General features: G+C 38.6%; 1 protein-coding gene across 7 annotated transcripts in view; it reads right to left on the bottom strand.

The window, feature by feature from the left end:
* Nucleotides 1-22,317, bottom strand: part of NUP98 (nucleoporin 98 and 96 precursor) — a 120,425-nt gene that overhangs the window by 4,740 nt on the left and 93,368 nt on the right. For all 7 annotated transcript variants that reach the window (XM_028115821.2, XM_028115820.2, XM_028115825.2 and 4 more), the window contains 7 exons: nt 21,725-21,991; nt 16,727-16,884; nt 15,651-15,794; nt 14,064-14,206; nt 9,218-9,439; nt 6,036-6,277; nt 1,713-1,867 (listed from right to left, as the gene is read on the bottom strand). In XM_028115821.2, coding sequence (XP_027971622.1) covers nt 1,713-1,867; nt 6,036-6,277; nt 9,218-9,439; nt 14,064-14,206; nt 15,651-15,794; nt 16,727-16,884; nt 21,725-21,991 — 1,331 coding nt within the window. The remainder of the gene's footprint in view (nt 1-1,712; nt 1,868-6,035; nt 6,278-9,217; nt 9,440-14,063; nt 14,207-15,650; nt 15,795-16,726; nt 16,885-21,724; nt 21,992-22,317) is intronic.

The raw sequence follows: 22,317 nt of genomic DNA, 5'->3' as shown, positions 1-22,317 counted from the left end.
AACCAAGTCCCCTGGAAGCACTATGATCGCTCTAATCTCTAGACTTATACTCATGCTATTCCCTCTGTTGAAGCGTTCTTTCCCACCCATCCTCCTTTTTCATCCTTAGGAGCCTAGGTGCCACTTCTAGAAAGTCTTATCGACTCCCTCAGACTGGGTTAGGTACTCCGTTTATGTGCTGCTACAAAACACTCTTTGCTTAATCCCTACACTTAACATTCTATAATAACTGCTGGCTTACCCATATATATATCTTCCTCACCAAAACTGTTACTTTGGTAAGGGCAAAACATATACGACTGCTTACCTTTATATCACCCAAATCCACCAGTACTTGGGACATAGTAAGTTCTCAAAAACTAGGTTGTATAAATGTATTAATGTTCAACTAGAAAAGAGTTTTCTTCAGTGATAATAGAGGTGATGCTCTTAATTTTTAAAAGTGTAGCAAATAATATTAATTTATCCTAAAAGTGTAACAAATAATAAATTATGCATATTATATGCCAGGCACTGTGTGAGGAGGGATTTTGATAAGGATAACAGATATTACTAAGCACTTTATATAGTCTGCTAAAACACTTTAAGTATATTTTAATTGTTATGACAACTGTCAGATATCTACGATAATCTGTGCTCCACCTCCCCCCCGCCCCCACTTTTCAGAGGAGACAAAGAGAGGCTAATTTTTTTGCTTAAGGTCACATAGCTAGTGAGGGAGGGAACCATGAATTGAACCTGACTGGCTACAGAACTTGATTCTTACCCTCTATACTCTATTGCCTTTAATTTTAAAGATCTCCCCAAAAGGAGCTGATGATAACCTAAAGACAGGTGGGTAAGTAATATAATAAAGTCAGTAAACAAATGTACCAAGTGCTTTGACAGTAAAAAAGAAAGTGCGATTAACATTTCTTAGGGGAAAAGGAGAACAAAGTAGAGTTTACAGCAATGTAGATCTTAAAGGATGAGTGTGTGTGCTAAAGAGTGAAATAAAACAAGCTTTGCTGGAAACACCACTGAGTAATTTAGTGTGATGAGAGCAGAGCAGGTTGGCAACTGGAAGATGGGGTAACACTGTTAGAAGGCAGGAGTGACAGGTAAAAACCTCTATGTGGGCTTGAATTCTATGTTTGAGAGTCTGGTCTTTGTGCTATAAGCAATTGAGGCCTATCTTATGACTACTGAGACTGACCCCAATACATTTTGATGAAGATTAAAAAAAAAACTGAAACATCAAAAACTAATGATGTAATGTATGGTGATTAACATAACAATAAAAAATTATTAAAAAAAATAAATGGATATAAATCTGGAAAAAAAAACTGTAATACTTGTAATGTTAAAACGTGCCAAATGATGTGTGAAACAATTATGACCTTCACCAAATCTCTGACCTTACTATCTCTCTCATCCCTGAGCCTTTCACTCAAAGGAGGGCTGGACAAGGGGAGGAGACTATAAGTGGACAAACCTCAGGAATGTCTACTGTACATACTACTTGGTAATAAGCACAAAACAGAAGCTTTTTTAAGTTTTGATATAGCTGTCATAGTGACTACAGCAAATTAGCCTCATCAAAATGTCCCTCCTGCACTGACAGTTCTCTGCCAATGAGTTTTTCAAGTGGTTGCTCAGACCTTTTGAGGTCTCTGTGGCTTTAAGGGCCAGGGAAAAGGAAAACCTAGTAGTAGTTTAAGGAATCCAGGTACCTGCTGTATCTGGTGAAGCATCTCAATGATCCGAATATAGTCCAAGTAAACAAGCCCAGATGTTTCCCAGTCCTGGATTAGGCTGCTGCGGTCTGGAGGTGCCAGGTCTTCCAAGAACCCCTTCAGGTAGTCATAGTTCTCATTAATGATGGCATCTGAAGAAACAAAACATTAAACACTCTGTCTACACAACTATATGGTTCTCAAAAGTACAGAGCTAACATGGCAGAAATCTAAAACAGGAAGGAAGGGGAAATAATGTTGGGTCAGACTAGAGAATTACAAGTAGGTATCTTGAAATTCTCCGAAGAAAATGTGAAAAATGTCTTGCTTCAGTTCCCCAGAGATTTCTGGTGGTGTTTTTTTGTTTTCTTTTTTAAAAATTTGAGACATAATTGACCTATAATATTATGTTAATTTCAGGTACACAAAATGATTCAATACTTGTTTATATTGCAAAATGATCACCACAATGTCTAGTTAGTATCTGTTACCATACAGAGTTACAGAATTCTTTTTCTTGTGATGAGAACTTTTAAGATTTACTCTATTAGCAACTTTGTTTTTTTAAAGATTTTATTTTTAAGCAATCTCTACATCCAACGTGGGGCTTGAACTCACAACCTGAGAACAAGAGTTGCATGCTTTAGTATGGTTAATGTATATTTGTATACACACACACATGTACACATGTATATATGTGTAATGTATATTTCACCTTCATGACTTATTTAAGTATTTCATAACTGGAAGCTTGTACCTTTTGACTCCCTTCACTCATTTTGCCAACCACCAATCTGTTCTCTGTATCTATAAGCCATTTTCTTTTTTAAAGATTCCACATACAAGTGAGATCATACAGTATTTGTCTTTCTCTGACTTATTTCACTTAGCGTAATGCCTTGAGGTCCATCCATATTGTTGCAAATGGTAAGATTTCATTCTTTTTTATGGCTGAGTAATATTCCATTGTATATGTATACAATGCATATATATACACACGCACACACACATTTCCCTTATCCATTCATCCACTGATTTCATTTCCCTATCTTGGCTATTGTAAATAATGTTGCAATGAACATGGGGCTGCATATTTCTTTTCGAGTTGTGTTTTTGTTTTCTTTGGATAATTATGGAATAATCTAGATAATTATGGAATGGCTACATCATATGGTAATTCTACTTTTAATTTTTTGAGGAACCTCCATATTGTTTTCCAAAGTAGCCACACCAATTTACATGCCCACCAACGGTGCACAAAGGTTCCCTTTTCTCCACATCCTCACCAAACTTGTTATTTCTTATCTTTATGACAATAGCCAATTCTAACAGGGATGAGGTGGTATCTCATTATAGCTTTGATTTGAATTTCTGATTAGTGATGTAGAGCATCATTTCGTTGTAAGTGCTGGCCATCTGTATATGTTTTCTTGAGAAAAATGTCCACTCAGATCCTCTGCCTAATTTATTTTATTTTTTTAAAGATTTTATTTATTTGACAGAGAGAGACACAGTGAGAGAGGGAGCACAAGCAGGGGGAGGGGGAGAGGGAGATGCAGGCTTCCCGCAGAGCAGGGAGCCCGATGCGGGGCTCGATCCCAGGACACTGGGATCATGACCTGAGCCGAAGGCAGATGCTTAACGACTGAGTCACCCAGGCGCGCCCTCTGCCTGATTTTTTAAAGATTTTTTTTGTTATTTTTATGAGTTCTTTAAATATTTTGGAGGTTAACCCTTTATCAGATAAATGATTTACACTTTCTCCCATTCCTGGGTTGCCTTTTCATTTTGATGGTTTCCTTTGGAGCTATGCAGAAACTTCTTTTAGTTTGATGTAGTCCCATTTATTTCTCCTTTTGTTGCCTTGGATTTTGGTGTCCCATCCAAAAAAAAAAAAAATCATCACCAAGATGGGTGTCAAGGAGCTTACTGCCTATGCCTATGTTTTCTTCTAGTTTTATGCTTTCAGGTCTTAACAGTTTAAGTCTTTTTTTTAGATTTTATTTATTTGACAGAAAGAGCACAAGCAAGGGGAGCGGCAGGCAGAGGGAGAGGGAGAAGCAGGCTCCCCACTGAACAGGGTGCCCGATGCCGGGCTTGATCTCAGGACCCTGGGATCAGGACCTAAGCCAAAGGCAGACGCTTAACCGACTGAGCCACCCAGGTGCCCCGGAGTTTAAGTCTTTACCCATTTTTTTTAAAGATTTTATTTATTTGACAAGAGAGAGATACAGCGAGAGAGGGAACACAAGCAGGGGGAGTGGGAGAGGGAGAAGCAGGCTTCCCGCAGAGCAGGGAGTCCAATGTGGGGCTTGATCCCAGGACCCTGGGATCATGACCTGAGCTGAAGGCAGACACTTAATGACTGAGCTACTCAGATGCCCCAAGCCTTTACCCATTTTGAGTTAATTTTTGTACATGGAATTAGATAGCGGTCCGGCTTAATTCTTTTGCATGTGGCTGTCCAGTCATCCCAACACCATTTATTGAAAAAACTGTATATTCTTGGTTCCTCTGTCATAAATTAATTGACCACATATGCGGGTTTATTTCAGGTCTCTCTATTCTATTCCAATGATCTATGTGTCTGTTTTCAGGCCTATACCATACTGTTTTAATTTACTATGCTTTGTAACTGAGTTTGAAATCAGAGAATGTGATGTCTCCAGTTTTGTTCTTTCTCAAGATCACTTTGGCTACTGGAGGTCTTTTGTGGTTCCACACAAATTTTAGAGTTATTTGTTCTATCTCTGTGAAAAATGCCATTGGAATTTTGACAGGAATTACAGTCAATCTGTAGACTGTTTTAGGTAGTAAGGACATTTTAACAATGTTAATTCTTCCAAATCACAAGCATGGGTATCTTTCCATTTCTTTGTGTCTTTATTTGATCAATGTCATAGTTTTCAAGATACAGGTCTTTGACCTCCTTGGTTAAATTTATTCCTAAGTACTTTTATTCTTTTTGGTGCAACTGAAAATGGGATTGTTTTCCTTTTAAAGATTTTATTTACTTATTTGTGAGAGCGAATAAGTGCACAAGTAGGGGGAGTGGCAGGCAGAGGGAGAAGCAGGCTCCCCGCTAAGCAAGGAGCCTGATGTAGGACTCGATCCCAGCCTGAGCTAAAGGCAGATGCTTAACTGACTGAGACACCCAGGTGTCCCTGGGATTGTTTTCTTAATTCCTCTTTCTGATAATTCATTATTAGTGTATAGGAATGCAACAGAAGCAGTGACAGTGGGAACCCTTCCTTGCCTTCTTCCTGATCTTAGAGGAAAAGCTGAAAGCTTTTCACCATTGAGCATGTTAGCTTTGGGCTTGTCATATATGGTCTTTATTACTGAGGTATGTTCCTTCTCTATCAACTAGTTTTTATTACAAATGGATGCTGAATTTACCAAATGCTTTTTCTGCATCTATTAAGATGATCATATGATTTTTATCCTTCATTCTGTTAATGTGGTGTGTCACACGGATTGATTTGTAAATGTTAAACCATCCCTGTTATAAATCACATTTGATCATGGTGTATAGTCCTTTTAATGTATTGCTGAATTTGGTTTGCTAATAATTTGCTGAGAATTTTTGCATCTATCCCTGGTGAACCATCAGCTTCACCAGGGATACTGGTCTGTACTTTCCTTTTCTTATGGTATCCTTGTCTGGTTTTGATATCAGGGTAATGCTGGCCTTATAAAATAAGTTTGGAAATGTTCTCCCCTGTTCTATTTTTTGGAAGAGTTTGAGAAGGATTGGTATTAATTCTTTGAATGTTTGGTAGAATTCATTAGTGAAGCCATCTGGTCCTGGACTTTTACTTGTAGGGCGTTTTTTGATTACTGATTCAATCTGCTTTACTACTAATTGGTCTGTACAGATTTTCTATTTCTTCCTGATTCAGTCTTGGAAGGCTATGTTTCTAGGAATTTATCCAGTTCTTCTAGGTTGTCCAATTTGTTGGTATATAACTGTTCATAGTAGTCTCTAATGATCCTTTGTATTTCTGTGGTATCAGTTTTAATGTCTCCTCTTGCATTCTGGTAAATAAAATTCCCTAAACATACAAGGAGTTCAACATAATTCATGTATATCAATCATAACCTTGGCAAATGGTAAAGTAACAGCCTGTCAACCCCTGCCCCTCTAGCCCCTCATCCTGGCTAAGTTTCTTCTGCACAGAGAACTTTTGCAAAGTGTAATCTGATTCAAGACTGCAAAGTCCCAGAACATCATCTCTGGCCTGACTAATCATGGGGTTCTGGGATTGGAAGAATTTGGGGTGATTCCAGGAGACACAGGCCCTAGTCTGAAGCACTCACCAGAAGCTAAGTGCTTGATGATGAATTTGTGGCAGCGGTTCCAGTGTCCAGCTTTAAATAAATAGAGGGCCTCCAAGTGCTTGTCAGATTCCATGTGTGCTCGAACCGCTTTGGCCTCATTAATCCACTCAGCAGGCACACAAAGCTTCTGGGTCAGGAAAGCCTCCTTAGCCCAAGATTCCGGGGTTTCTAATAGTTGGCAGTGCCGGGTAAGCAGCTCTCGAACCGCCTTCTCACGCATGCTGTAGGAAGGAAGACAATGCTGAATACATCCTATCCTCATCGATGGAGAAGGCTGCCTCAGCCAGGGCAGTGACCCCTGAGACAGTCTCTCAAACTGTAGGTCTTAACAATGAGTGAACCACTTCAAACTTCACTTAAAAAAAAAAAAAAAAAAAAGGCCATATCAGCATTTATTTTTTAAATAAAATAGAAGTATCTAAGCACATGATATTTTCATGATAAAAAAACAGTGAAAACTAATACTCTAGGGAAGACTGTCCAATGCTAAGAAAAGGCTTTCCCTCTCTTTTATTTTCTTCCTAGTAACAGGAGATCAAGGACTCGATAGGAGAACCCTATGCTCCCCACAGAGTAGTTCTTTGTAGTTCATCTCCAACCTTCTCCCTTCCTCTTCTCCCATATGGTCAGTACAAGTAAATGAATTAGTTTTTAAAGGTAAGGTCTCTTCCAGGTCCTTGTTTGCTTTTTTCCCTTCAAAACCATCAACTTTCCTAATTCATTTTCTCTCTGCCTCTAGATTTAGGCTACCCTCACTGTTTTTGGTCTCAAGGCCCCTTAAGGAGAGTCCTTTCCTATCTGGGCCAAAGGACCAGCCATTTATTTATTTTTCTTTTAAAAGATGCTATTTATTTCAGAGAGCGAGAGAGAGAGAGCGGGGGTGGGGTGGGGGGTGGGCAGAGGGAGAGGGAGAATCTCAAGCAGCACAGAGCCCAATGCAGGGTTTGACCCCACTACTCTGAGATCATCATCTGAGCCGAAATCAAGAGTCAGACACTCAACAGACTCAGCCACCCAGGTGCCACAAAGGACCAGATTTATTTGAGGGAGAGCAAGAGAACACAGCAGGGAGACTGGTAGAGGGAGAGGGAGTAGCAGGCTCCCTGCTGAGCAGGCTCGAGCCCACAACCCTGGGATCATGACCTGAGCTGAAGGCAGACGCTTAACCGACTGAGCCACCCAGGTGCTCCCCAAAGGACCAGATTTAAATATCAAATCAAAACTAGTTTCCTCGTCTTAGAATCTTTTCTGAACACCTTTTCAAGGACCTTTTCAAGGCTTTCCATGGACCCCCAATCTCAACTGCTTCGTTTCTAAAATTCTTTATCAGGTGGCACCTGGCTGGGTCAGTCAGAAGAGCAGGGTCCTAAGTTTGAGCCCCATGTTGAGTGTAGAGATGACATACATACATACATAAATAAAAAAACAAAATAAATTGAAATTTTCATTTAAAAAAATCCTTTATCAGGAAATAGGATTTGCTTCCCTAGAGCCTACTCTTAAACCATCAGTTATCTTATTAGCCAGGCTTTTACCATGTGAAATGCCCCATGAATTTGTTTAAATAAACTCAAAAGTAAAGTATGAAGTCATTTTGCTTCCTGGTAAGGGAGAAGAGGAGAAATTCCTTAAAGGGAAGGCTGTACTAGATGCTTTATACGTTTACTCCCTTTAAAAAAAAAATTTTTTTTTTAAAGATTTCATTGATTTTAAGAGAGAGAGAGAGAAAGAGAGAGCTGTGAGAGGGGCAAAGCGGGAGGGAAGAGGTAGAGAATCTCAAGCAGACTGTGCTGAGCACAGAGACCCACATGGGGCTCGATCTCACGATCCTGAGATCATGACCTGAGCTGAAACCAAGAGTCAGATGCTTAACTTTCTGAGCCACCCAGAAGCCCCTTAAAACAAAAATTTTTTATTAAGTAATCTCTGCCCAATGTGGGGCTCAAACTCACGACCCCAAGATCAAGAGTCACATACTCCACCAACTGAGCCAGCCAGGCACTCCTACTTTTCCTCCTGTAATCCCACAACCACCTTTGACTAGGTAGGCATTAATATTATGATTTTACAGATAAAAAGAAAGTATCTTTAACCAAAAATCAAAGTGAGTAAGCTTTACTCCAGGTCAAAGTGAGTACATGATGAATCTAGAATTAAGGGAGGTCTGACTACAAAACTCAACTCCTTTCCATACTATGTAACATGACAGAGAGTGCAGCATAATGATTAAGAGCACAGACTCTGGGTGTCTTGAGTTGGAAGACTCTGCCATTTACTAGCCATGTGACCTTGAGCAAAAATTACTTAATCTCTCTGTGCCTCAGGGTGCGCATCTATAAAACAGAGATTATAAGAGACTTATAGGTTCATTATGAGCATTGAGTTGATCAATTACAATTGAGTTGTAAAGTATTTACAACAGAGTATAAATATATGTAAAAGTACTATACAACAAAGTACTATACAAATGTTTTTGTTATTAGTGTAATGCCATGCTACTACCATTAACAAAAAAGGAAGTCTCCAACTTTATCTCATTCACACGATGGAGAAAAGGCTCTTTTAGGATAGAGAACGAAAACATCAGGCATCTAAGGAAGGATATACTGGTAAATATGATATTATCAAACTTGAGGGGTAGGTGTGGGTGGATGGCAAGGGAAAGCCAGAGAGGGAGAAAGCCAGCAGACAGAAAAAGCAGGGGCTCTCCTTGCCAACTCATTACATCACTCCACAGATCCACTGAGGCAGCTCAGCAAACATTGTTTCTGCATAATTCCTAACCATGCAACATTCAAGTGAATCTATGTCTAAGTTAATGGGGTAGCCCCATGTGGACATATCCTTCCCCTTCCTGTTAATTATTTCCTGTTCCTGTCTAGGGTTTTCCCTGATCACTGCAGAGATCGCTTCTCACTTCTCAGACTACTGAGAGGTCTTATAATAAATGGCATAATCTGGCACTTAAGGCAGTCTCATTTCCAACTTGTTCACATGAATAAAGAGATAGCTGCGGGTTGAACTGTCCTAAGGTTTATCACAAGGCTGGACCCAAAATACATTCTAGATGCTTACTTACTCAATTAAACCCTAGAAGACTGATGTCATTGGCACTGCCCTGTAGCACTAAATGTATAGTGGATTCACAGCTTCTTACTCACCTTGAGTTGTCAATGTGCAGGAGGACAAAGATGGCCCACTCCCACAGCCCCTCACTTTCCAGTTGGCCAGCATAACTGGTCTGTAGCACACCCGCACACTGTTCTGAGAGATGGGTATAGTTAAGAGCCCGCAGCACCTCCCACAAGTGCCAGCTTAGGCGGTAGTCCAAAGGATCGGCTGTTATGCTTCGAGGCTCCAGCAGCTGGTTGAGATCATAATGTCTGCAAAGGAAAACGTGCTGAGAGTTACCATATCAAGGCAGCAGACCACCTGCACTGGACAGGTCAACCGTTCTGGCTATGGTTTAGAAGATAATAAAGGCAGGCACCTGAGAAAAGAAGCATTATAGACCACATGGTCTCCCTCTGAGACTGTGCTCTATCAGTCTACTTCTAGGTTCAGCCAGATTACAGATACTACTAAAAATGAAGGCACCTCCTCTTCTGTGGTTGTGTGATCTGATAGGTTTGCTGGTATTTGTTTAGCTTAGATATTTACCATCCTGGTGTACATGGAGTCTTCACAACTCTTAGTCTTCATTCCTTCACTTAACCATTTATTTATTTTTAAAATTTTATTTGTTTGAAAGAGAGTGTATGAGAGCGCATGAGTGAGGGGGAGGGAGTAGACCTTTTGCTGAGTGCGGCCTTGATCCCAGGACCCTGAGATCATGACCTGAGCCGAAGTTCAGATGGTTAGCCGACTGAACCACCCAGGCACCCTGATACTATTCTTAACCATTAAAAACATGCAGTTATATTAGGATTTTCCAGACTGTTCTATTATATGAAGTTGTTGGAGTGCTAAGTCTCCTGTTTGTTTGAACAGATAGTCTTCACGATGGTTACTTCCTTCTATGGCTTGTAATTTCTACCTCTTGATTTTGTCTACAGTGGGGATTATTCTCTATATAAGGAAATTCAGGTGCCCAGCAAACATCTGAAAAAATTCAGACTTTTGCTCTTTCTCCTGCTGGCATCCTGAAGATTTTAATGGTCCTGGACCAGTTTATGTGTAAAGTTCTTAGCTTGCAATTCCCAATTAAACTAAGATCTCACACCTGCAAGTTTTAGGGCTTAGATCACCATCCAATAACTTTACCTTTTTACCTAAGATCCCAGACATTTTATAACTTCCTAATACTTCCCCAAGTAATGAACAGAAGTTTTCTTGACCAGTGCTGTCAAACTCAACTTTATGGGATGATGGAAATGTTCTATAACCTGCCCTGACCAATGAGAGCCAATAGCTAGCCACATGTAGCTATTAGACACTTGAAATGTGACTACTGTGAATGAGTAATGAAATTTAAAAGTTTACTTAAATTAAAATAGTCATATCTGAATAGCAGCTATTATGTTGGACAGTGCAGTTCTAGTCTATTTATTTGTATGGGTGTGGACTTTACATAAGGATTTAGTCAGAGCAATTCTACCTTTCATGAGAACAAGGTTCACTATCTCCTTGTGGCTCTAGTTTCTCTATTACTGGCACTTTGAGATATTCCTTTTTCTTTTTTTTTGACATTAAAAAAAACCTGATATACAGTGAACAGAACATATTTAGAATGTACAATTTTCATTAATTTTTAACAAATGTACACACCTGTGAAATTACGAGGGTCAAGATAACAAACACACTCATCACCCCCAAAAGTTTCCTTATGACTCTTTGTATTCCCCCTCTTCCTGCCCCTCCTTATACCCACTCTTCCCAGGCAACCAATGACCTGTTTTCTGGGATTAATCAGTTTGCATTTTCCAGAATTTTAGGTAAATTAGAATCATACAATATGTATGTTTCTGGGTACTTTTTTGTCTCACCTCTTTCAAAACCAAGTAAAATTATCTTGGGATTCACTCTGCTATTGTGTGTATCAACAGTTCATTCCCTTTTATTGCTGAGTAGCATTCCATTACATAGATATACCACAATTTGTTTTATCTATTCACCTGTTGATAGAAATTTGGCTTGTTTCCAGTTTTGGACCATTACAAACAGAGCTGTTACAAACATTTATGTAGAGATATATATTTTCATTCTTTTGGGTAAATACCTAGGAGTGGCATGACTGGATCATATGCAGGCAGGTGTATGTCTAACTTTCTAATCTGCCAAACTGTTTACCAAAGTGCCAATACCATTTTACATTTTTCACCAGCGGTGTATGAGAATTCAAGTTGCTTCCACATCTATCACAATACTTGGTACAGGGTTGTTTTTTTTTTTAAAGTAGGTTCCATGCTGGGAGACTCTTGCACGCATGACCCTAAGACCTGAGGTGAGATCAAGAGTCGGAGGCTTAACTGACTGAGCCACACAGGCGCCCTAGGTCTTTTTAATTTCTAATCATTCTAATAGGTCGACAGTGGTACCACATGATGGTTTTAATTTGCATTTCCCTGTTGTCTATTGATGCTGAACACTTTTTCATGTGCTTGACATCTAGGTCTTCTTTGGTAAAGCAAATGTTTAAATATTTTGCCCATTTTAAAAACTGGATTGTTTTAATTATTATTGAGTTTTAAGAGTTCTTTAAATGTTCTGGGGACACCTGGGTAGCTCTGTCAGTTAAGCATCCAACTCTTGATTTCGGCTTAGGTCATGATCTCAGGGTTCAGAATCGAGCCCTGTGTCAGGCTCCACGCTTAGCATGGACTTGGCTTCTTCCTCTCCCACTCCACCTGCCTGCACACTCTCTCTCAAATAAATAAAATCTTTTTTTTTTTAAAGTTCTTTATATGTTCTGGATACAAGGTCTTTATCAGATACATGAATCGCAAGTATCTTCCCCCGATCTGTGGCTTGTCTTTTCATTCTCCTAACAGTTTTTCAATGACTAACAGTTTTTAATTTTTCTGAAGTCCAGTTCACCAACTTTTTCTTCTACAGATTATTTATTTGGTGTCAAAAAAATCTTTGCCTAACTCACAGGTGCAAAGATTTTCCTGCTTGGTTTCTTCTGTTTGTTTTCTGGTTTAAGTTTGAAATTTAGGTTTTTGATCCATTTTGAACTGGACAAATAATAGAGATAAGCAATAAACTAAAAGCTGTAAGTAAACCGATCAAGAAAAAAAAGATAAAGGACACACATTACCAATATCAAGGAGAGAGACAGTAACAGATCATACAGACATTTAAAAAGGATAAGGAAAATGTTGTAACTTTATACCAATAAATTTGATGACTTCAGGGAAACAAATTCCTTAGTAGAAGCAAATGGTCGAAAGTGACTCAAGAATAAATAGAAAACCTCAACAGACTAGTAAAGAAATTGACTTTATAGTTTAAAAACTTTAATTGAACTTAAAATGCAAAAGTTCTCTTCATTTTCTTAAGACAGTGAAAAAAACAAGCCCTTATACTAGGATAATTGCAAAAACACATTTATAATAAAATATATATCCAGAATATATAAAGAATTATTGCAACACAAGACAACTCTATTAAAAAATAGGCAAAAAAATGTGAACAGACACTTTTGAAAGGAAGATACAGAGACCATGGTAAATAAGCACATGAAAAAACGCTCAACATCATTAGTCATTCGGGAGTGCAAATTAAAGCACTACTTTATTTATTTATTTTAAGATTTTATTTATTCATTTGACAGAGAGACAGCGAGAGAGGGAACACAAGCAGGGGGAGTGGGAGAGGGAGAAGCAGGCTTCCCGCAGAGCAGGGAGCCCGATGCGCGGCTCGATCCCAGGACCCTGGGATCATGACCTGAGCCGAAGGCAGACGCTAAACGACTGAGCCACCCTGGCGCCCTACTTTAGTTATTTATAGTTCACCACAGTACACAATGGTATTATCTGGCGGTGCCTGGGTGGCTCACTCGGTTGAGATCGAGGCCCCGTGTCCCTCTCCCTCTGCCCCCATCCCCGCCCCCCACCGCTTGTGTGCACTCTAATAAATAAAATCTTAAAACAAACAAAAACTATATCATCTTCTAACATAGTTACATACTTAATACTTAAAAGTATTTAAATAACTGAAATGAGATAGGAGTGATTAGATGTAACTGGAAAAAATCCCTCAGTGTTTCTGATAATATGTGTAATAGTTCCGCTGAGATAGTTTTAATTAACTGGTTATCTGTAATAATAGAATGGGTTCATATACTGCTGTAGGATAAATAAACCAGTTTCTTGTTTAACAACAACACACACACAATGAGATGCCACTATATGCCCATTAAAATGGCAAAATTTAAAAAACTGAGAGTACCAAATTTTGAAAAGAATATGGAACACCTAGAGTTCTAGGTGTGAATGTAAAATGATATGAACACTTTTGCATATAAATGTTCATGGCATCTTTATTCGTAATAGTCAAAATCAAGAAAAACTAACTTTCCATCAATAAATGAATAAATTATGCAATAAAAAAACCTTCTAATACACATATTAACATGGATAAATCTCAAAACCATTATGTGAACGAAAGAAGCCAGGCACAAAATTTAACAGAATGATCCTAATAGAGCACAAAATTAATCTATAGTAACAAAAAGTCAGTTAGTTACTTATTTGGGGGTGGGGACTGATTGCAAAGAGGCATGAGGGAACTTTTGGGGGGTAATGTAATTGAGATGTTGATGATGCCAGTTACACTATACTATAATGCACACTTCCTATTTGTAAATTGTATCTTATTAATCACTTTTTAGATTTCTAACCCTAGTTCCAATGTTCTTTGCATTCAACTACTATAAATTATACTTTGTTAATTTATACAAACTTATGGCAATTTGGCTTCACATTAAAGGGAAAAAACTCAGGAAAGGACTCCCTAGGGCTGATTTAAGCTCTCAAGTGACTATCATGCGTGGCTTTGACTCACCTGTCACTGTAGAGTTTTAGAAGGTGAAAGCAGACATCTTGAAGTGGTCTCTGTGAGTTTTCTTCCTCCTTTACCACACAGCCAGAGCCCTCCAGGTACGCAGGAAGTGGGGAGCAGGCATACCTGTCAGCCTCAGAGGGATTCTGAAGGGAAGAATTTGATAAAACAGTACACCATCTGCGAGTGTGTTTCACTACATGTGATCATGTATCAGTAACTTAGACACATGTATTAAGAATGATGACACCCTAATGGAATGTGTCAAGGATCTTAAGCTTATTTTGCAGTGACATGGCCCACCTGTCTTCAAGTGACTATCAAAGACTTTGGATAGCTGTCATTAATCCTCATACCTTTCTTGTCACATTCTTTTTTATTTCTTGTCACAATTCTTATTACACTCAGTTTCTTTAGTGTTCTCTTTCTCCTGACAATTCTGACAAGTGATATCAAAGATAGTAATTGTGGACAGTAAGAAAAGAACTGAAGAAATGAGGGCTTTAAAAACATTAATAGTGGCACCTGGGTGGCTCAGTTGGTTAAGCGTCCGACTCTTGGTTTCAGCCATTATGGTCTCAGGGTTGTGAAATTGAGGTGTGGAGCCTGCTTGGGATTCTCTCTATCCTTCTGACCCTCCCACTACCTCTCGTACTCTCTCTCTCCCTAAAGAAAATAGTAAGTTAAAAAACCCCACATTAATAATACTTTTTAAAAAGAGATCTTATTTGGGGCGCCTGAGTGGCTCAGTCGGTTAAGCGGCTACCTTCGGCTCAGGTCATGATCCCAGGGTCCTGGGATGGAGCCCCGCATTGGGTTCCCTGCTCAGTGGGGAGCCTGCTTCTCCCTCTCCCTCTGCCTGCCACCCCCCCTGCTTGTGCTCTCTCTGTCAAATAAATAAAAATCTTCAAAAAAAAAATAAAAAAGATTTTATTTATTTATTAGAGAGAGAGAGGGAGAGTGTGAGTGTGAGGCAGGGGAAACAGAGGGAGAGGGAGAAAGAATCTCAAGCAGACTTCTTGTTGAGTACAGAGTCTGATGTGTGGCTCGATCTCACACTCCTGAGACCATGACCTGAGCTGAAACCAAGAGTCAGATGCTCAACCAACTGAGCCACCCAGGCACCCCTCACATTAATGAATACTTTAATCTCAACACCGTCAAGGCATATGAAATATGATATATTTAGAGGCAAATTTTTCAGGCCTGCTAATTTGGGGCTATACCAAACTTGAGGTTGGGCTGTATCTCAGGGAATTCCCAAAAGGATAAAACAGCATTAGGAATAAAGAAAAACCCTCTCATTTGGGGGCAGGAAAACAGCTTTAAGAAAGTCAACTGTGGAAACATCATATTAAATAAAATAGAAGCAGACACTTGGAGAAGTTTAAGAGTAGCCCTGTCCAGAGGCAGGAGAAAAGCTTCCCATCAGATTTCCTGGGTCCATTTCAATTTTATGGTACTTCCAAAAAAAGCAGTTAGGAAAAAGTATTATGAAGTGTGCCTTGATGTTTTTTTCTCTGCAGTACTTTTCTGGCAAAAACAGAACTCCCCCCATGACTCTTGGTTGGCTCTACTGGACATAAATACCTGAAATGCTTCTTCATACATGCTGAGTGCCCTGGAAATTGAGGCTGTTGGTGGAAGCAAATACCAAAGATGAACAGCCAGGGCGCGTTTCCAATCCAAATATGAGCACACATTGATCTGCCTGTGCTCTGTGAGCTGCCATACCTGCAGGAGACAAAATCATCATCACAGCTATGTGTTATACATTCCCTTGTTACTGCCCAGATTTGCAAGTTACTCACTTATTCAAGTAACATTTTATTTCTTTTTTAAAAGTAATCTCTATGCCCAACATGGGGCTCAAACTCCCGACCTTCAAGATCAAGAGTTGCATGCTCTACCAACTGAGCCAGCCAGGTGCCCCTATTCAAATAACAGTTTAAATGAACTACACTGGCAGTGTTAATGATCCAAATATAAAATACATAATTCCTTGGTGGCGGGCGAGAGGGCGGATTTAGACTATCGGTACTCTGAGAAGAGATGAGAACCAGAGAGAGTGAAGAGGAGGTCTTCTTACTGCCTACAGTTGCCATATTATAATACTTTAATTTGTGCATAAATTCTGACCAGCTATTTCATTTTTGGAAAGTGACATCAAGATGTCAATCAGGCAGGCAGCAAAAGAAAACTGGCTTAAAATAATTATGTTATATCACCCATAAAATGAACAGAAGTGGCTACTAAAAAGAGTGATACTACACGACATGAAAAAATGTCCACATACAGTTAACTTGCAGAACTGCTATTTATAACTGATTTTATTGGAATATATACACATGTAAATATGCACACATATATGTTGATATAGACTTACAATGTGTCTGGAAAGAGACTACAAATTATTTACGTTGTTTACCACTAGGATAAGGAATACTGTGAATTTTAATGTTTTAATTTCTATATAACCAGTTTTCTTTTACAATGTACATGTTGTACCTCTGTAATTTGAAAATAATTCCACTAAAATTTAAAAACAAGTTGTTTAGTTATATGTCACAGTATAGAATTTACAAAGATAGCTCTTTCCCTTTACCTCAAGCCATCTTGAATTTATCAGAAAATTTATGCAAGTTTATGAGAAAAGAGGAAAGTACCGGTTTTCCAGCCAACAAGGCAAAGATGCGCAATCTCTCATCCTGGATGAAACAGTTAGCCTGGAGCTGTTGCCAATCCACCAGCTGCATAGTAAGCAGCTCCCGGGTTGACTGGCTGCCCACCAGCTGGGATAAAAGAAGGGCAAGACGATGATCACCTACAAGAGAAACAGTGCTCTGGTGATCATGAGGATTAACAGACTTGGGGAAATACTTGGGGGTATTCTCTTATTTCTTCTAGCCCTCATACTGTGATTACTTTCTGCAGTAGTGCCAAAATACTGACCAAGAACTTACCATTTTCTGCTTGGGAATAAAATATTCAAAGTAGTTTAACCTAAATTACATACAGACTGTATAGTGTACAGAGTTCAATGACAGATCTACTATTACTTCTGCGATCCTAGATAAGGTACTTCATCTGTAAAATGGAGCCAGGTATCATCTGATTCAAAGCTTTGTAGTGAAAACTGAGATCACGTAATTGAAAACATGCCTATCTAGAATAGCACTGAGAAATGGCAAACTGAAACGTAGATAAAACGTTCACGTGTGTGGTATAGAGAATCACTGACTTTCACTCTCACAGGTCTAATCATCTCTTTTACTAAAAAATTTTAAGTACCAAGGGCTGAGGCAATAAAAAGATTTTTATTAACCAGAATGTAAGGGGATAGAAATTCCAGTTTATGAAAACTTCCAGTTAAGTTGTTAAGTTAAGAGAAAAATGCTTTGTTTCAGCCCTTACTACAAACCACCTAAAAGTCAATAGTCCTTCTCCTATTTTGTATATGGGTCAGTGCTTACAAGTCTACATAAAGTACCATCCTGCCAAAACTGAGGCTCTCATCGCAAAAGTTTCCTTCACAAACTAGAGAAGCCTAGATGAAAGAAATCATGCATCAAGAGCACATCTGGAAATGTGCAGGATAAATGGTCTCTCTGTATACAGGTAATCAAAGCATGATTGGACTATGATTCATCCAGTTAGTGCTGTAGCCCACTTGACCATGAGCTGCTAGTATTCTAGGTGAGTGATACTAAAAGGAAAAAAAAAGATTATTTCAGTGTATCCAGAGAACCCAAAAGACAAGATTTATTGGCCAAGATGTATAAATATCCTGGTAACTAGAGATGGTTGAGTTCAGAGCTCATACAGCTCAATACAGAGCTCTGAGCATTCAGAGCTCAATACAGAGAATGTATTGATACAATACATTCATGAAGATCCTCTCTTTGCTTTGATTACACTATCAACCAACCAATTGGCTTCTGCCAATCCTTGACTTTTCACAAAGACTTTCCCATTGATAAGGACATATACTGAACAAATGGCAGGATTCTAGGGTACTACTTCAAGTTAATTTTTGTGTATGGTGTAAGGTAAGAATATAAATTAATCTTCTGCATATGAATATTCAACTATCTCAGCATTATCTTTTGAAAAGACTATCCTTTCCATATTTAAATTATCTTGGCACCTTTGTCCAAAATCAACTGACTATAAGTGGGAGGGTTTTATGTTTGAAGTCTCGTTTCTATTCTATTTTTCTATGTTCACCCTGATGCCAGTACCACATTGTCTTGACTGCTGCAGCTTTACAGAAGTTTTGAAATCAGACAAGTGTGGAGTTCCCTGATTTTGTTCTTCTTTTCCAAAACTGTTCAGGTTTTTTACATTTCCAAATAAGGATCAGCCTATTAATTTCTGCAAAAATGCCTATTCTAGGCATTTTGATAGAAAGTGCACTGAAAGGGCGCCTGGGTGGCTCAGTCGTTGGGCGTCTGCCTTTGGCTCAGGTCATGATTCCAGCATCCTGGGACTGAGCCCCGCATCGGGCTCCCTGTTCAGTGGGAAGCCTGCTTCTCCCTCTCCCACTCCTCCTGCTTGTGTTCCTGCTCTCGCTAACTCTGTCAAATAAATAAATAAAAAATCTTAAAAAAAAAAACACAAATGCACTGAATGTACAAATCAATTAACAACACTGAGGTTCCCATCTATTAGTGGTTCTCAATCTGAGTGGTGTTTTTTTTTTAATTTTTTTTTTTATTTATTCATGAGAGACAGAGAGAGAGAGAGAGAGAGAGAGAGAGAGAGAGAGAGAGGCAGAGGGAGAAGCAGCCTCCCAAGGAGCAGGGAGCCCGATGCGGGACTCAGGACCTGGGCTGAAGGCAGACGCTTAACCATCTGAGCCACCCAGGCACCCAATCTGAGTGGTTTTGTTCCCCAGGGAACATCTGGCAATGTCTAGAGGTATTTTTTTTGGTTGTCACAACTGAGGGTAAAGGACTCTTATGGGCAGAGGGCAGGGATGCTATTAAGTATCTTGCAACGCCCAGGACAGCCTTCACAACAAAAAATTACCAGCCAAAAATGACAATAGTGCTGAAACTGAGATGTATTCCATGAACAGGAAATGTGTTTCTTTATTTATGTAGATCTTTATTTCCTCATTACTGTTTTATAGTTATAGTACAAGTCTCATTTTTGTTACATTTATTCGTTAAGTATTTTATTCTTTCTGATATTGTGAATGCATTGTTTTTCTAATTTCAGTTTTGGTTTGTCTGTTGCTAATACATAGAAACACAACTTAATTTTGTATACTAATCTTGAATCTTGAGAACTTGCTCAACTAGTTTTAGTCTCACTGCCTTTTCTGTGGAGTCCTTAGGACTGAACTGTCGACATAGAGAATCATGCCATTTTTGCTTCTTTTCCTTTCCTGATTACACTGGCTACAACATCCATTACAATGCTGTATAGAAATGGTGTTCCCAATCTTAGGGTGAAATCATTCAGTCTCAACATTATGACATTAGCTGTAGATTTTTTGTACATTTGCTTTGACATCAGGGTAATAATGTCATCACAGAACAAAATGGGAGGTGCTCCCTATATTTTCTGAAAGAGTTGTAAAGGACTGGTATTACTTCTGTAAAAACAGTGTTGGTTACCAGTGAAAACATCCGGACCTTGGCTTTTCTGAGTGAAGATTTTTTAGTTACTAATTCAACCTCTTTACTTGTTACAGATCTATTTAGATTTTCTATTTTTTCTTGAGTCCGTTTTCGTGATTTATATTTTCCTAGGAATTTGTCAATTTTATCTAAGTTGTTGAATTTGATGACACAGAATTTCTTATAGCAGTCCCTTTACTGTAGGGTTAGTAGTGATATTCTTTCTTTCATGCTTGTTTTTGGTAATTTGGGCCTTTCCTTTTTTTTTTTTTCTTTTTCATAATCAGTGTAGTTAAGAGTTTGTAAACTTTCTTACTCTTTTCAAAGAACGAATGTTCGGTGCTATTGATTACTGTCTTTTTACACTGTCATTTTCATTGATTTCTGTTCTAGTCTTTACTATTTCTTCTCTTCTACCTTTTGGTTTAGTTCTTATTTTGCTAGTTTCTTTAAGGTAGAAGCTTAGGTTATTGATTTGTTGGTAGATATAAGGTAACACTGATAGTGTTCAAGTATTTTACATTCTTTAAATTTTTTTTAAAGATTTTTATTTATTTATTTGTCAGAGAGAGCGCACAAACGGGGAACAGCAGAGGGAGAGGAAGACTCCCTGCTGAGCAAGGAGCCCGATGTGGGACTCGATCCCAGGACCCTGGGATCATGGCCAGAGCGGAAGGCAGAAGTTTAACCAACTGAGCCACCCAGGTGTCTCAAGTATTTTACATTCTTGATATTGTTTAGTTGTTCTATCAATTATTAAAAGTGGAGATAGTGAAGCAAAAGTTTTTAGTAAGCTGAAAGGTAATGCCTTGCCAAAAGTTTAACCTTAAAGAAGAGAAAAAAAGGGGGGTGGGTAGAAGAAAAAGTAGAATTTGTGAACAAATAAATCTAAAGACCTGACTTCTGGCACTCCTTAAGATCTTCTTCTGCTATACACACATGTGTTGGTGAGCATAACTTTTTATCTCTTTAATGATTCATAATCTTTTTAACTTTATAAAAGGCCAATCCTGAAGATAAATTCTCACTGTACAAAAATATATGAAGATCACAAAAGGCTAAACATGTAGTGACCGTGGAACGTAACTGTCCACGTAGAAAAGTTCTTGACTCTAGCCTTTCCTATGATTTGTTCCTTACAATCCAAACTGGCCAAGTCCTCCAAAAAATAAATCCAATTAATGGATCCAATTATTTGGTTTCAGATAAGTTAGCAACGAGGTTTGATCAGGGATCTTATTATACACAGATTAAATTGGACTATGCCATCTTTTATTCTTATCAAGATTTGTTTCCAGACAGTTATTAAGTACTTGTGGAATGCCTCTCATTAGTGGAAGGGGAACTAAAAAAAGCACAAATATATAATGGGAAGTCCTTAAAAAAAAAAAAAGTAAATATCTCAACCTGGAAATTAAATTTACATAATGCAAAAAACCTATGTTTAAAAGGTTCAGAGTATTGCTTAAAGTGGGAGGAAAAAAAGCCTAATATCAAAAAAGGAATTCACTAACATGGTACATTTGTAGATAAAAGAATACTGAGAAGCATTTGACTAAAACATCTGTATTAGAGAACATGAAAAAAACACTACATATACATATATATGTAGCAGGGGACCATCTTTGAAAAGTTTACACGCATATGTTGCTTTGTGTACACAAATTTTAATATACCTTATATATTACAAAGTAAACAGTCCAAGTACAAGCTGTACATTGAAATGCATATAGTAAATACTAAAGGATTTATGTGATTTGGGTTTATTGCTTTTTGCTTATCTGTATCTTCAAGTTTTACTAGAAATGTGTATGTAGCATACAAAATTAAAATAATTTTAATTAAATAAACTTAATGCTTAATGTTCTAAAGAGAAAACTAGAAAACACAGTCCCTATTCTGGAGGAACTAGCAATCTTCCTGGAAAGTTTATACTTACCTTCAGGTTAGAAGACAAAGGCAAATCTATAGTTAAGGGGTAGGGACCACTGGTGAGTAGGATGTAGATAGGGTGCAGAGAAGGACCATATGCCCTACCTGACTGCTGGGCCAGAGAGCAGGCCTCGCTGATCCTCTTGCCTGTGAGGTAGCTGAAGACAGCCTCCACAGGCCTGTCTTTTCTGGTTAAGGAGACTTCCTCCTCAATTTGAAGCGCAGCAGTTTGGGATAGCCAGCGAGAAAAAGTTCTTCTTCGCTCCAGAATCTGAATGTATTCACTAGGCTCATCTGGCTGGCTGTCAGGCTCCTTCAGGTGGCCCCATAAGGCTTCACATAATGTCCATGTTAGGCTCCAGTGCTTCACAACTAAAGAAGGGACAGGAAAACAATGCTATGACATGAAGTCAAAGTACCTACAAAGAGGACATCATTCTAACTGTGGCATAAAAATACATAAATTAATAAATACCCCAAACAACCACTCAAGCTGATTTCCCTTAATCTGTCTCCAGCTCACTCTGCTGTGTCTTACAAGTTCCAGAGGTGTGTAGTATAACTGCTTGTTCATTCCATATTCCTGCGGTACTTATATAACAAATGTTAGCCCTGTGTTCCTTTAAACAGGTTCTTATAAGCTGCATTATGGCTAATATAGTCTCAAATGAGAGAAAAATCCTCCAATTTGATTAAAT

The sequence above is a fragment of the Eumetopias jubatus genome, unplaced genomic scaffold, assembly GCF_037043125.1.
Source record: "Eumetopias jubatus isolate StellerSeaLion01/CBP00866 unplaced genomic scaffold, mEumJub1_p1.0 scaffold_13, whole genome shotgun sequence".
NCBI classification, from domain to species: domain Eukaryota; kingdom Metazoa; phylum Chordata; class Mammalia; order Carnivora; family Otariidae; genus Eumetopias; species Eumetopias jubatus.
The sequence above is the reverse complement of the archived record's forward strand: the minus strand, read 5'-3'. Positions and strand labels throughout refer to the sequence as shown.